Source organism: Dufourea novaeangliae, unplaced genomic scaffold, assembly GCF_001272555.1.
Source record: "Dufourea novaeangliae isolate 0120121106 unplaced genomic scaffold, ASM127255v1 scaffold124, whole genome shotgun sequence".
Taxonomy (NCBI): domain Eukaryota; kingdom Metazoa; phylum Arthropoda; class Insecta; order Hymenoptera; family Halictidae; genus Dufourea; species Dufourea novaeangliae.
In genome coordinates, this window is record NW_015374010.1 from 1,778,027 (window position 1) to 1,795,116 (window position 17,090).

Genomic DNA, 17,090 nt, shown 5'->3' on the forward strand with positions numbered 1-17,090 from the left:
GGTACAATCATCGTACAAAGTACAATCGACTAGGAGGTTTGCCTTTACGTGAGAACAAATTGAAAATGTTGAATGAAACTTTTTCATACTTTGCTTCGTTTTCGAGAAGATAAAACCTTGGTTGCCGTGTAGTTTCGTTTATGGTTATTTTTAATTCTGTTGAAGTTTATAGGGGTCACGATGACATAGCAATATTTATTTTTCACAATAACGTTGCATGGATTGTTACTTGAAAAATGGGACCACCAGGAAAAAGAGTGTATTACCTACTGCAAGTGGATACTGTCAGTAATAGTCAGACATAGTCAGACATATTTAAAAGCTGTATCAATGAATTTTTCACATTTGTTTCGTGTGCGACAGGAAGCTCTATAGGAAATAATTGTATTCTATAATTAGGAATTTTTTTTTATCTAGAGATAGTATATCTATTCAGCTGCATAATATCAATAACAATGTATTATGTGTTTAATTAGAGTTTTGTAATGTTTCAAATAAATCTTTGAAGGAAAGATTCTTGTTTCTATTTACGAAATTTGAGTTAAATATAATGTTCTATTTAACATTGATCTCTATGGATAACACGAAAAAGACTTATTTTGAAATTGACGTTGTGACACTTTTCGTGAATGTTTTCGGTACATTGATCTGATTTTTAACCAGTTAACTCGAGGGAAAACGAGTGACTCGTTAATGGTAGTCGATTTCACCTTTTAGTGACTTCACCATTTGCTTATCTTGTTTACCTAATGGACTCTTACATTGGACTGCATTGCAAAATCCGATTTGTTAGAAGCTACTCAGATGCACTATTAAGCTTGAGTGACAAAGGATATAGAAACAAGAACCTAGTTGCCATTTCTATTTTCAACTAACAGTAAGGTGTATAACAGAACGAAATATGTGATACCTGTTGAACGTACATATAAAATCATTCCACCGTGAAAAATGTTTAGTTAGCATATAGCGAATCTGGCGCGTGAGAACGTTAAATATTTTACTTTAAAATACTTCGTCGAGCAACCATTCTTGTACTTTTATGACTTTATTACTGTTGTATGCAGAAACGTGAAAACAATCGATGCACGTAAAAAGGAAGTAGAACTTGACGATGAATATTACATTAACATTTAATATCTTCCATTTGTCATTTCCTTTATATTGTACGTTATTTATATTCGGCCAACATACTTGCAATTAGAATTATTTTATTGAACATTTTTGGCCATTAATGAAACCCAGTAACCGCTACTCAATTTAAAGTATATTATTGAGAATTCAGTATTAATGTAAATATTATTAACTACTTACGAAGATTTTTTTCATACTCATGGTTTAATCGATTTTTATTCTTCATACTTTGATTCAATCGATTGGTTTTCGTAAAAAAAAATAAAACCTTGATCTGGGTTCGGTTGGTTCGCAACGGAGAAGCTAAAATTACTAAATACTGTTATATTTAGTTGTTACTATTAATAGCAGTTCGACAAGATATATTTGTAGATGAAACTTTCGTTTCTAAAATTATCTAAACAACATTTTTTTTTCACCTTGTTTAAAATTCGTCAACGTGATCGCATCGTCTACACTTGATTTAATAGCTTTTTATAATTCGCAATGTTGCACAAGAAAAACATGCAAATTCATGGTAAATCTTGAACTTAACAAGACATCGACTGTTGTGTCCACGGCCATGCATATTTAACTAATCATTTTAGGCGACACTTTACATATATTACGTTATTAAATTTTGACACCTTGTTAACCGAAGACACATTGCAAACAAAACAGACCTGGGCACTTCTCAAATAATATGACTTGAAATATTATTTTAAATAACATGTTATTAAAAAATTGTAATTCTTACAAATAATTGTGAAATTGTTCTTTGCAATTCCATCAGGTGACTAGGTCTGAGTTTCATTTATTGACATTTTTCTGAAGGGTGCAGTGCAAATTGCTGTGAAGATTTTTTAAAGTAAAATCGTATCTTTGCATATTATTTTGAGTATCATTTCTTTTGCCAAATTTGAAATACAAAAATAACAAAATAATTCATTATTTGCAATTGCTATTGTTTCAAATGAATCGTTAATATTTTTATATCCATATAATAGAATTGAAAAGTAAGATCATCTGATAAAGTTCCGGAATAAATTATTTCAAATAATTATTTCTTATTTTCATTACAAATCAAACTTGCCCAGGTCTGCAGTGATGGATGCAAAGGATCTACAAAAAATCGTACCTTTTTTCTCTTGTTCCAATAAGATTGAATAATTCATTGGCTGAACCGTGAATATTTGAACACGAATTTCGATGACGTACGGTTTCGTTGAAAATGTCATTATTCACTGTCATTCTGAAGCTTCCGATTGTCTCTTGGTTGAAAGTTCGCGACGACACTGGCCAAATCCTGATACTTGTCGTTATTCTCTGGTAAACGATCGTTCTTCATAAAATCTATTTTACGTCTCATTGCGTTTATTTATTTCTGTATTCATTCTTCAAACTAAAGCTGATTTCTTCGCCTTCAAGGTCACTTCCAGGTCATGGTGTGTAGGTCGTTGAACTCATCTTGACGCCGACTACCACATCGCATTATAAAAAATACATGTTAATGTGAAAAGAAATACGATGATTTTACTTATTTTCACATTAATGAATCCATTGAATATGAAGGGTCTTTTTTTTAAAATGGAGGAATAGAATTAAGTTGTTATATTTTTTATATGAATTTGAATTCTTTTTTAAATTGAGCATGATTCAAATAATTACGTATTGTGGTGTGAAGATTTTATGAGACATTTGCATTAATGCATTAAATTTTAAGGATGTTTAAAAGAATGAAGGAATAGAATTAAATTGTTACATTTTTTATATGAACTTGAAATTTTTTTAAATTGAATATGATTGAAATAATTATGCATTGTCGTGTGAAGATTTTACGAGACACTTGTAGGAAAGCTTAATTCGTCTTCTGGTTATTCCCGTCGTAGTTATTTAACGAATTCTGTTCACGCACAAGGATCGGTCAGCAACTCGAAAAAAATTTTTGCAACGCGCAATGAATATGTTACCTAAATCGTGAAATTTCTGAGGATATTGTTGTATCGCACGCCTCTTTCGTCTAATGAATAGCAATGCCCTGCGTATATAAATAGACTGTTGAGATTTATATAAACTCTTAATTTTCTCGTCTTGTTTACAAATACAGAAAGTAAATACTCATTACTTACGCAAATGTTCATTAGCACTAGAAACAAGCTAAAATGACTTGTCAGTACACTCTTATAACAATGATTGAAGTACCATAACAATACAATTTTCTGAGATCTTTTGCAACTTTTATTATGACATAACAGTGAAGAAATTAGCTAATTTATAAATGTATTAACTTCCAAATCCGATCGACATAGATATGTATTTATCGTCGGTAGTTTCAGTGTTAATATTATTATCATTTAAATTTCGACATTAATTGTTACAAAATCTCTTAAGTGTTCGTTCATCGATGCATTTACTTTATATGCTACATATTCATAGTAGTATCAAAATTCTATTCAGTCTTGTTCAGTTTCTATATCTGTGCGAATGAGAAATTACTCTATCTACTAGTATCTCCAGGAATTAAAAAAGTTGTTTTTGTCGGTTTCTTAATTTTTTATATGTACAATATTATTGTACGTTCAATCGAAGTTTCTATGAAAGTATATATTTCTTTTCTTGTCCGTTTCAACCATATTTCTGTTACATTTCACGGCCTTCTATGCTTTTTTTCCAGCGTTTCTTGGAAATGGCAGACTCAGAGACTCTGTCTGTCGCGGAGTGGTTCCGTGGCCGAAACATTTTCGTCACTGGCGGCACCGGCTTCATGGGGAAAGTTTTAATTTACAAGCTGCTCCTCAGCTGCCACGATCTTGGTAATGTTTTCGTGCTGGTCAGAAAGAAGAAAGAGGTCGATCCGCACACGAGGCTGCAGCACATGATACAGGTGAGACGTTTGTGGGTGTTACGCATCTGAACCCAGAAGGGAAATACCGTGACTCAACGTTATTCCTTGAAAGTTCAACGGAAACAAAGAAGTACTTGAAATCGCGAAAAATCACCGTCACAGTTTATTGCCAGCCACGAGGTGTGAACATGCTTGTGTCGCAATAATAAATTGTTCCGAGTCCTGCATTTTCAATTTGGTTTAATGCATTTTATTACGTATGAAAGTACAGGAATTATTTTTACACGTACTTGCCAATTACTTTACAACAGGATTACTAATAAAGTTACATACATATGTGAACCTAATAAAAAGAAACAGACCATTCTACTGCGACCTATGCCCAAACCAAACATTTAACGACCGACCAAACAAAAACAGAACCACAAAGGCAAAAATATGATAGAAGAATCGAGAAATGGCGTAAATGTATAGTAAGTGACGCATAATATTTTCAAGACTAGACTGTCTTTTGGTTTTCCGTGAATAAATAATAAATCTATGAAAAGAAGACCACGAATTAATTTGTACACCTAATATTTAAACGAACGATGTAAATTATATCTTTACGTAACCTCACTTTAAACCAAACATTAATAAACAGTATATTTTACATTCTTCGCCATGTATACCCTTTTTTTTTACTAAACAAAATTTAAATAGAAATGCTACATACGCGCCGATCTTCGATATGAATAACGAATGTTAGTTTTTAAAGATAACCACATCTTCGTCGACCATTTTTTTAGCCTCCACCAATCGTAAATAATCACGATCTGATATAATCAGATTTCATTCAGAATAATTTTGTCAGTCCGGCAAATTATTGTTCGGCACATCGATAAATTACATCTATCGTGTACCTCTCTGTCAAGGTTCCGTTGACCAAACAGCCGTGTCCTTCGATCGTTCCCAGCCGACGATTTACGATCGACGTGGAACACACGATACATACCCACTTTTCGCGGAACGAACCGCTGAGAATTTTCTAGTTACGCAAACGCCACGAAATGTTAATTTAATGGTTCTACATAAACGATAGAATTCCCGGGCCAGGTTCAATGAAACTGGCTTTTACTTGGCAGCGCGTAACGACGCGACGACGTCACGCGGGAAGAAACACCGGGTTGCTTAACACGAATATAATCGATTCCCGGATCCAACTCGAACGGCGAACCTTGACGAGCCATCGTACGTCTTCGGTTTATCGTTTTCGACTTGTTCCTGTCGCACAGTACTACATTATGACTTATCTTTTTCTCAAAATCAGTCCACAGTTCCACTCGTTCATATTTCCACAAAAATATTAACATATCGACTGCCACAGCGAAAAAGGCCGTATGTAACCAGACACGCTTAATTTTGTTTTTAACCCCTTGCCTTATATAACATCGAGTCAGACTCGTGTTGACGATTTCAAAATCGATGCAATCGATTTTTTAGTAAACTTGGAGCGTTTTTTTTTTTTAGTTCTTCCTAATGAAATTCTCTTAGTTTTTGGATAGAGTTGGGCAGAATTTTATTCGAATAATACACAGTGAAAAATGGTAGTATCTAAGGGTGTCGTTCTGAGCTTTAAACAGTTAATGAGATTAAATAATTGTTCAATAAATGTCGTTTCGTTCATAAAGAAGTATTATTTTATTATGAAAACTGAAATTTTCACGTTTAAACAATTAAAAATGACGAAATACCTTTTTTTATCCTTTATTCGTTATTCGAAACTTTTTATCTAGATAATGAGTTTGCCTATCTCTGTTTTCGGAGGACTTGACATCTCTTTTTAAATCTAAATAGTGGGGGAATGCTGAGGTTCTGGATTTTGAGTGGTTCACTGAGAAATATTAGAAAGAAATAGCAAGTTCTCCGAAAGTGACCGGTCTTTTTCTAAAGTATACAGGGTATAACGAAAATGTTGGAGGAACAATGTTATCTGAGGCTTTGTTAAGGAGATATTAACGAAAAACCCTGACCAGTTAGAGCGTGAGATTATCGGTCGAGTTCCCGCAGTAGAATTGGCTACGCGCTGCGATTGGTAGAATCGAAACTTCATTGTTGAGAAAATTAGTCAATAGAGGTAATCCCAGGATTACATGTAATCGATTTGTTTGCGATTTACTAAATGAAAAACGTCAACTGATGGAACATAATTAGTGTTACGTGTATACAAAATGTCGTCAATAAGAGATTACCGATTTTCTTAGAGAATGGATATTTCAGGAAATTTCCATTGTTACAAGATTGTTTTGCAAAGACCAGAATCGAACGATAGTTAACCAATTAAAGAGTTTCTTTAAGTGAAAAATAAAATATAACCTGTATTAATCCTTATTGACCCTGCTGATCTCCTCGTTTATTCTTTATTTATTCTTCTTTTTTTAAATTATTTTGAATCTTGAAATAATTTGTTTTTAAGAAGCAGGAAATACAGAAAAAATAAACGTCAAATTTAAGTACATTGGATACTAAAAACAATAATATAATCTCGAGGAGAAGAACAGGGTTAAATTGTTTTTATTTAATAATGTCATCAAGACCGTTTCATTATTTTGAATTTAATCGAATATTTCAATCAAGCAAACATATTTTGGTATTACTTCCAGTTTTGTAGATTAATCTCTGGTAACATCTATTCGTATACTTATCAGCAGTTTGTGTGTATTTGCATACATATTCGCGATCTACCAGTCTCATTGCAAGATGGTGTCCTGGGTTTAGAGATATCCTGTAGGTACACGTGTATGCAGCATAAGTATTATGCTAATGATTGTGTTAACGCTGGAATTCAGTGAAAAAATTCCAGTAATTACAGGTTGTGTATAAAACAATGAATAAGAACTAAACGTAAAACGCAGAAGTAGAATTTGCATACCAATTGGTAATCGCGTCAAAGTACATAATTGTGAGTTTTTAATCGGTGTTCTGCTACATTTTAGTAGAAACATGGGAAACTGGTTTCCAGTCGCGGTGATCCAGTTAACGTAAATTGTGTCCGTCGTTCTAAACGAGTATATTCGAGGTGGTTTCAGTACTACGAAAGAAACTTATAATAAATTTTTTTTGTAGTTTGTATCATGAAAGTCGTAACTTGTTTTTAAAAATGTCTATATTTTGCAACAAATGTTAACTTTTTTCTTACCTCATAACCATTAATAAGCATTTCTGATAGATCTTTATGAACTGAATACGAATCTGTAAACCATTCTATCCTAGCACGTCCAGTTTGTAGAAGAAAGTTGCAAATTTTCCACTTTGACGGTGTGTTGTGTTTTTACGGTACTAATCATTCGTTGTTTTTGACACGAAATAATTCTCTGGACCCTCCTGAACAGAATTCTGTAAATTGTTATTAGACTTCAGAAAAATTGCAATTTTGTTAAAATCGATTTTACCCAAAACTGGACGTGCTAGGGAAAAATGATTTGCAGATTCGTATTCAGCTAATAAAATTCTGTCAGAAACGCTTATTAACGGTCATGAGGTATTTTACGTGTTGAACAGTGTTATTGAAAATTGTAACGAAATTGACAAATGGCGTAAATTGAACTTCTTGCAAAAATTATCAAAATAGTACGAAATTATAGACGAAATTTTGTAATGATTAGTTATTGATTGTAAACAGATCTGGATGAACATTCGTTGTTTACAAAAATTACGACAACGGATGTCCTTCGGTCGCCGACTAAAACGCTCAAACCGTGAATGCGATCTAAATGCCACTCAGGTGACTTCGATGCATGGTTACGGTATATCACCGTCGAGCAAGGGGAACGTTAAGGCGCCATTCTAAAGATGTAATTTTAGTCTTCATGAGAAATAATATTCAATAGGAACTCGATATTCTTACGAAAATAATGAAAAACAATAAATATAGTACTAATAAAATATGTTCAACTTTAATACTCCAACTTTCGTTATTTAGATCATTCTGTGAAAATACTTTTGTTTAAAATACGTTCACTCGAATTTTCGTTATTCGACCGTTTAGATCATTCAGTGGAAATACTTTTTTTTAAAATATGTTCAATCTAATTTTTCGTTATTTAGATCATTCTGTGAAAATACTTTTCTTTAAAATATGTTCACCCTAATTTTCATTATTTAAATCATTCTGCGGAAATATTTTTCTTTTGTTTTAAGGAGATTTTTTTCTATAGACAAATAAGTATCACACTTTCCTACTTGGTATAAATATAAAACGTAAAGTAATATGTTAATAGGCATTACTGAAACAAAAAAGTGAGAACGTAAAACTTCACAAAACAAAAAATCATGGCTTATGGGCGTTAAGGGGAAGACGAAATGAAAATGATGATTATGTTTCGAGTTATTCATTTGAGGAAGTGGATAGAAGGAACTCAAATTTTATATGCACACCTTCACTCGTGTGCAAGCAAGGTCGGCGCAGTGAGTAATTGTATGAGGCTGAGAATAAGGCAGAGAATGACACAGGAAAAAAAGTCGTGTCTGACCTTGCAGCCTACTCAAATTCGACTTGTATTCAAAATAGGCAGACTTTGTTTATCAGAGCAGATCTCTTCCATAAAATAGCTACCAGAATTTTGTTATTTCCTATCTAATAATCTCGAATACAAATAATTCATTAGGTATATTGCCAATTATCTCTGAATTATGATAAAAAACAACACAATATGGCGAATGGTTGTTTATAAAATATGCGAAGTCGCTGTTACCTCAAACATATTAAATAACCTATGACGTAATATATAATTATGTATTTTATTTAAATACAAAATTCATTAAGAAACAGCCAAAACGTGGCCAAGAAATAAAAGTGAATACTAATGGAAGTTAAAATCCTTCAAGGTCGTCATCTGTCGAGGAACCTGAACGTTGTCCACACGCCGCGAATAAACGAACTGTTACTCCACGTGTTGCATAATTAATTAATACACACACATAACCGTACGATTCGTATTCGAGCCTTACTTTCTACCGATCGAATAATCATAACAAACACCAAACCGAACATTGTCCATCGAACAAAGTGATTGTCCCTGCAGAAACTCCGTTGTCCAACTAACTAAACATGAATTCGTTCGATTCTGTAACTATTTATTTCGTGCGCCTCTTACGTGGACATCGCAAGGTCATCGAGTGAAAAAAAAAAAAAAGAAGGGTTCCGCTCATTTCGATCAAGGTCTAGCCCATGTACTCGATTAATTCCCATTCGATGCTGAATAGATCCGAGATTACTAAAGTGTTGTTTTCCTTTTTTTATCTCCGACTTAACATTGCGCAATCAAAGATGACACGTGACTTATTTATATCAAATTTCACAAGTCATCAGTCAATGACGCGCCCACGAACTGAAAGTGAAGGGGACCATAATGACGAAGGTATGCAGTCGATCATTTCACTGTCTTTCGTTCCCAGACTGTTGGTGAATATCACCACTAACGGGGAGAACAGGTGTCGTTCGTTGTTAGAAAAGAGCCACACGTATACGCGTAAATCGTTGAATCCCGTCGCTGGGAAGTGAACAAATCTCCTTTCCGTTCGTTAGACTTAAGGCTGATTTATACCTTTTTCTTCTGGACACGGTGCAGTTACCCAGATCCATTCCACTCAGGAGAAACATTGAATATTCATGTACACGATTGACATGTTGTGTCCATTTCAGTGGTCGATAAGAAAAACAATTGAAATTAGTGACAGCTGCTTTTGACCCCAGTAATTCTTAATGGTTTTCTGACACGTTTGTTTTGAAAGGAATTTTTTCTTTTGTTGCTTCTAATTTATTATAAATTTCATGTAATATTACCTTGCGTTAGATTGTATCATGCATTATGTACATTACTAAATTTTAAAAGTTAACGTAATATATATTCAATGCTCGTAGTTCCATTGCTAAGAATTTCTTTTATTGCATTTGTGTCTCTTGATCACTGTCAAAGTATGTCATTCAAGTTATTTTATACCTTGATCGCCAGCGTCTTCGAGAATGTTTCTAGAATGTCAGCAAGATGCTCTCGGAATGTACAGGAACTGACACACCCGGCTACTGTACATTGTCACCAGTAGACTACGGATTTTATGCATTTATAGAATATTCGATAGTCTGAAATTCAGTAGAAAAAAAAATTTCAGAAAATTGATTTAGATGTTCTCTTTATTTCGAACCTATTAAAACCCTTAAGAGGGTAAATAAAGTTTTCTTTACGTCCAGATTCAAGAAATTAATTCATAAAATTCTATATTTGCATAAACATCCGCAGTCTAGTCATCAGTAAAATACGTTACAAACGAACGTTCATGTTTCGAATCTAAACTAATATGATACTAAAATAAATATAATAATATTGTGACAGCATCATTGAACTCTGAAACGAAGAAAATATAAAAAATAAACGGTGGTCACTGTTACTGTTTCAAAATGAGCGGAAGTTGAACAGCGACCAATACTCTCCATAGATGTTTCTCTATTTTAATATCCTGTGGATATTGTAAAAACGTTTCCAATGTTACATTTTCAGTCGTTCATGAATTACCTTGAATTGCTGTAATTGATACAGTGGGCTTTGATTAATTTACACGGTGGTTTTTCTTTTCCACAGCAAGAACCGTTCAAAGTGATCAAGGAGAAGTATCCAGAAAGACTGAAGAAGATCATACTGGTGCCTGGCGAGACCACGACGAAAGATCTCGCGTTATCGACCGCCGATAAGGAACGATTGCTGCGCGAAGTCAGCGTCGTCTTTCACATGGCGGCAAATGTTAAATTCGATTTGTCGCTGAAAGAGGCGGTGAGAATAAACACACTGGGCACCATGAACGTTCTGAATCTTGTGAAACAGGTCTGTATTAACTCTTGCATTACACGAAATAAATTATTTCTTATTTTCAACTAAAGTTTGCCCAGGTCTGTAACATTTATAATGCTGCAACTATTATTGATCTTCCACAATTCTTGCGGGATAAAAATTGCACATCACTGCAAAATAAATAAATAAAAATACATTTTCAGATAGCCGATCTCGGAGCGTTCATTCACGTTTCGACGGCGTTCTGTCAATGCACGGAGCCAGTGCTCGAGGAGAGAGCCTATCCGACAACGATACGGCCCGAGGTCGTGATAGACACCGTGAACAATCTGACGGACGAGGTGATCGCAGCGATGACGCCGAAAATGTTGGACGGTCAACCGAACACATACGCGTTCAGCAAGTCGCTCAGCGAGGAGCTGGTACAAAAATGCGGTCTACCTGCGGGCGTCGCCAGACCTTCGATAGGTAAACAACTTCCGTTTGCTCGATGAATTTATAAACCTTTGACTGCTCTTCCAGTCGCGTTACGAAACATCCTGAGTATGACGAAAACGACTGTCACTCGTGGTTTACGCGCATTAATAACACCCGACTAAGGCCTACTGTCCACTAAAACGTCTCGTCATAGACAGTGAGGTGACTTCAAACATTCCTCCTTGTCGATTTTTCATTCCTTCTGTCATTTTTCATCATAGCGGACTGCACGTCACCGGAGCACTGTGAATACACCTACAGTGGGTCACAGGCGTATTCGTAGCCTTGCAATTCTTGAATTCGAATGATTAATATTGTTTAACAATATGTATTCTGAAACGTTTATCAGTAGGGATATATTGTGCGATAACTAAGCTTTCGAATGGTATATTATTAATTGAACATGGTAGTGTATGTAAATGGAACTTGAGGATATCGTTGAAAGTTTGATCTAAAAGTATTGTACATAATTGGTAGAATTTAAGGGGCTACAGGAAATTTACAAATATTTTCAAATATTTTGGTTTCACAAGGGTACAATTGCTACGAGTGCGAATACTTTTGTGAGTTTTATTTATATTACTATGAATTTATATACTATTTTACTATATTATTATGAATATACCATATTATTACAAATTCGTTCATTGTTAGCTCTTTACACCAGGCTCCCATTTTAAGGTAACTTAACACTGTCACCTCTCCATCTCAGTCTCTACGTTCCCATCGTAAAATCCCTTTCACCCTCTCGACATAGCACTTTCTCGATCTATTTCGTCGTGTTTATGGTTGTTTGAATCGACATGCTCGAATTTCAGTGATTGCATCAATGAAGGAACCAGTGTCCGGCTGGGTGGAGAACATGAACGGACCAACCGGTTTGATGGTGGGAGCTGGAAAAGGTGTGATCAGGACTGTGCTTTGCAACTACGATTATCTGTTGAACGTGATACCTTGTGATATGGCTATCAACGCTGTAATTGCGTTGGCGTGGAAGGTGGGAATAGAGAAACCACCGAAACCGATCTTTATGAACGTGACCAACGGGACCGAGAATCCTCTTTCTTGGGGCTCTGCTGTGAACACAGGAAAGAAACACGCCACTACGTATCCGTTCACAGGTAATTATAAGTCGTCCAATTATGCTGTTCAATGCATACAAAAATTTAAAACCCGCTCTGATAACCAGTTGTATGCAAGTTTCAAGCAAATTTCCAGCAAACAATGACAAAATTTGTGCAAACAACCATCCAGTCAACCAAACCTGCAAAGCCAAATTTTGTCCAATATCTGTTGTAAAGCAAAGGCTACAAGTTTGATGCAAGTTTTGATATAAACAACTTATTCGCACATTGACAGCAACATAGGTAGCAAATTGGCTTGCGGAAATCTTGCTTCGGTTTTGTCCTCAATTTGAGTCAAATGCGGAAACAGATGACTGGGAATTTTTAGAAAACTTTGGTTATTTATTGCTGGTAATTTGCTCGAAACTTGTACGCAACTAGTATCAGGGCATAGCCATCTGTTTCTGTATTTGACTTGGATTTTACAGGAAAAGCCTGCTGACAAAATGGTAAAGCAAATTGGCAGCAAATTGGCAGCAAGTCTTGCAACACAACCCAGGCTAATTAGTCTAGGTAAATTTATAACCTATATTGCAAGACTTGCTGCTAATCTGCAGCCAATTTCCATGCAAGTTGTTGGTAGCAGATCTTGCATCGAACTTGTAAAGTTTACAGTTTTGGAGTTGGCTAATTAAATTTGTTCAGTGTGAATTATCAAGACCACATTGCCAGACCATATGATTAATATTTTGAGTTCCCTCTTTACATTCACATTCTGAATCAGTAATTCATAAGAATTCATAATCAGTAACAACAGTTCGTAATAGTAATATTGTTAAAGGATCGATTTATGTAACGTAATCTTTTTTTCAGGCGTCCTCTGGTACCCAGGCGGAAGTGCAACCACGTCGAAATTCTACCACTGGATCCGTGTAATTTTCTTTCATTTTCTCCCCGCGTATGTGCTCGATGCTTTGATCGCTTTAACGGGAAACAAACCGTTCCTGGTACGAGTGCAGCACAAAGTCAATGCCGGTATCGAGTTGATACAATACTATACAACGAAACAATGGGACTTCCGGTAATTATAAATATCATGAAATTGTTAATACGCTAAATCCACTATAAATATTTACCAAATACAAATTGCAAAGAATCACTTCCTGGAATCCGTAACAAGGCTTTAGGCTACCCGTTGAAGTGTGCTCTGTTTTGACCCTCATCCGTTCCTCATGTTCCCAATTTAATTTGTCCCTCGGCGTCAAATCAACAGGGTGATAAAAAATTATTGCAACGAAGTGAGAATCACTCAAATTTTCTTTAATATTAAATTCACGGAGCATCGGTTAAGTTTACCCACACATGACAAGAATAATATAATTTCTTAGGAGAAAAATGTCACAAATCGACACAAGGGACTCTTAAACCGTTTTAATTCCCATGAAATTATCGACCACGAAAAATTTATACTAGTTCTCACGAGAGTTTCACTGATTTTCTCGTTTTATTTTCAGGAATGATCGCATGAAAAAACTACAGCTCGAGCTGAACGAGTCCGACCGAGAAGAGTTCTTCATGGACACATCGTCGATCTCCTGGGACGACTATATGCTACGATATGTTCTAGGCATTAGGCAATATTGTTTGAAAGACGATCCATCGACCATACCTCGCGCCCAAAAAGTTTTGAGGTACTTATACTTCGCGGACTGGTTCGTTAAAATCTCATTGACGCTGTTCTTTATGTGGTTCATTTACTCGTGGATAAGTCCAATCAGGGAACTGGCAGCCACGCCATTCGACGTACACGAAATTTAGCGTTTACTGTATGTTGTAATATATAATACTGACTTTACCTCACGGTGATAAATTTTATAGGAATATTTCCTATTAATCTTTGAATCCATACTCCTGTGCGTATAATCAAAAACAAAAACAAAAATATTTGGTTACCTCGACGACATATATGAAAGAAGCAGAATTCATTATTATTCTCAGAGTCACGACCAAAAATGGCGTCTCACGTACAAGTACCGTTCAGAAGTATTCGAACGCCTGGATTGATTTAGGAAGAACACAACGAACTTTCTCTTCATTACACTACCGGTCGTTTCTGTCTTCTTTATGATATTTCACACACTGCTCTTCGATGTGTTTACTTTATTTGTAATGTCACCGATCGAATAACTTTTACCACGAAGATCACTGGAGAACTTTTTTTCACTTGAAATTACTGCAACTTTCGACACTTACAGTACGTTAGAGCGAATATACTTTGTCAAGGGACGAACAAAAAATGATTAACCCTCCGTGGACGGTGCCAGAGTCACGCGCTCGCGAGAGCGATACGCACATAGTGATGGAGCTGACCGTGTATACTGACTACCCGAGCTATAGTGACTTTAGATGTGACCCTCTCAGTGGGTGTGCCATGTGATACCCTTCAGGGTACAAAATACGTCATTACGCTAAATACGTCATTTGCTACTTCTTCAAAATAGTTGCCGTGCCTGGACGTTCAACTTGCCACCGAAACCCTTAAAGGCGTGAAAACTCCAAATCCCTGCTGTTTGTTATGAAGTCACTATTCCCTAAGTAATACACACCGTCGGGTGAGGGCCATAAAATGTATACCTGAGTCTAAACATTGTCGTGAACTCCAAAGGTCGTATCGTTCGAATAATTCTGAGCGATATCTCTATAGAATTACCATAGCATTGAAATACTCAAACATGACCAATGAATAGATTACGGGATGCTTGTGCAAAATTCAAATGTTTATAACCAATTTATAAAAATTCAGAATTAGAGAGAAATTTCATTTGTTTTTTTCTTTCTTTCTATGAAACGCTTTCAGTAGTTATTTAAGAATGAAGTAATCACGTTATGAAATTGTGATTAAAATTTTTATATTATATTGTATTGTTTGGATAGTCGTGTACGGTCGATAAATAAGAAATCTGTAATTCGGTAAATAGGTTTTGTAATATACACTGCGTGTTATACGATTCTTCGTTCGTTATAAGAATATATTGGTCAAAGGTCACCTAAATCTTTTCAACGATTTCTCCATCTAAAATCGCACAAAAAAAAAACGAAACGAACACGGTATGTTTGATTCACGAAGCGAACCGACACCGCGTGTTAATAATTATTACGAAGACACTGATCTTTCTTTCTGCGCGCGACGTAACCTGTGTGATAAATGTTTACTGAGATGCAATAAACAAAACGTTTATTGAATAAGCGTAAGTGAATGCGTTTAAAGCATAGGATATTGTGTCTGTATAGAATGTACTGATTAATAAAGATAATAAGACAGAACGATCGCTTATTTATTTTGTAATTGTACATTGCAGAATTTCAAACTTACTAATCCTTTGATTTTCTATAAATAAATTGCAATTTTCTACTTAGATACAGTATTACCTTTGGTAAGTGTTATGAATATTTACAATATAGTATAACGGTGTTTTTCATTTTCATTACTGGAAACATACCTTTATTATTAACTTTTACTTGATATTACGGTCATAGAGGTGATTGTTGTATAATACTACTTTCTATACGTGGTAGTAACATTTATAATAGAATGCCATAATTGTTCTTTATTCTACGCTATTAGCACCATACACACTGATGCATCAAAGTGGAAGAATTCTTGTTTACCACTTCTTCATTCATTTTCAAACAAAAAATAGTTGTTTTCAAACCTGTTTATTATAATGAATAATTTAAAAATATAAGGAATTCAAAAATTGGTAATTTTTACTTTTGTACATAAATAGAATGTCTGTGAATGTTTTCGACAGGGACAAAGTTATCACTAGCACGAATCAATTCCTGTTTTACCGACCAATCGTACTAAAAGAAATGTTTTAAAATATAATCCTTTGGTTAATGTTTATTAATATTCTATCACTCCTGCTTCTTCTATTCTAAAACATTTTGTACATTAAGTGTTACAACATTGTAGAAACGCCTTCGACATTTATGCATTTCAAACAGCGGTTTTAGGCCAATAGGATGAACGGACAGAAAAAAAAAACCTGGTGAAATTGGCCTGTCACGTAGATCATACTCAAACGAACATGCAAAGCTGTAGTTAAGTGGGCAAATCTCTCGAATAAACATATCCTCGTGCACTGACATTTCGGAATTTCGACATACTCGCTCGTTTACGCGCGCGTACATACGTACGCCTAAACTCTTCCGTGAAATTTCAGGTGTGTTTTCTTAATTCCCGCGATATCCGTGCTAACATTTGACGCGACGTTTTAAACAGTTGAAGAGGGTCGTCCGCCTACGGACACAGGTTACGTCCGCTAATAACAAACTTACTCATTGATTATATAAACTGACTTTAGAACGGCATCGATTTATTTATTAAAGTAATTGTCGTTGAGTAAATGTTACAGTACACGTGGTTCACATAGTATTCAATAAAGACAATTGTATAATTACCTAACACAGCATATTAATAATAAGAAAGCAAAGTCTTTAAGAATAAAAACAAAATAAATTTATTGACTGGATATTAGTAGAGTGGGAATTTATTAGAATTGATGGTACGTATACACAGCCAAGACAAATGTAAAAGAAATATAAATTTAATAAAATCCCACATAATTATCCAATAATATTTTAGTAACGTTAATACATCTCGCCATTCTGTTATTCTAGATTGGTTCATAAAAACGTAGATTGACATTAATTACATATATATAATTGCAACCAGCGAAAGGTTGGAGTCAAAGTCTAACGACTTAA

General features: G+C 34.9%; 1 protein-coding gene across 1 annotated transcript; it reads left to right on the top strand.

The window, feature by feature from the left end:
* Positions 1–3,796: 3,796 nt before the first annotated feature.
* On the top strand, positions 3,797–14,138 carry LOC107188324 (putative fatty acyl-CoA reductase CG5065). Its single transcript, XM_015576599.1, has 6 exons — positions 3,797–3,994; positions 10,573–10,812; positions 10,983–11,247; positions 12,075–12,377; positions 13,194–13,401; positions 13,835–14,138. The coding sequence occupies exons 1-6, from the start codon at positions 3,797–3,799 to the stop codon at positions 14,136–14,138; spliced, it is 1,518 nt and encodes a 505-aa protein (XP_015432085.1).
* Positions 14,139–17,090: the final 2,952 nt, after the last annotated feature.

Bases quoted from the DNA above. Each gene is read 5' to 3' on its own strand.
- LOC107188324 (XM_015576599.1), top strand. From the start codon at position 3,797: ATGGCAGACTCAGAGACTCTGTCTGTCGCGGAGTGGTTCCGTGGCCGA. The intron at 10,813-10,982 runs GTCTGTATTAAC...ATACATTTTCAG, and splicing joins TTCTGAATCTTGTGAAACAG to ATAGCCGATCTCGGAGCGTT. The intron at 12,378-13,193 runs GTAATTATAAGT...TCTTTTTTTCAG, and splicing joins CACTACGTATCCGTTCACAG to GCGTCCTCTGGTACCCAGGC.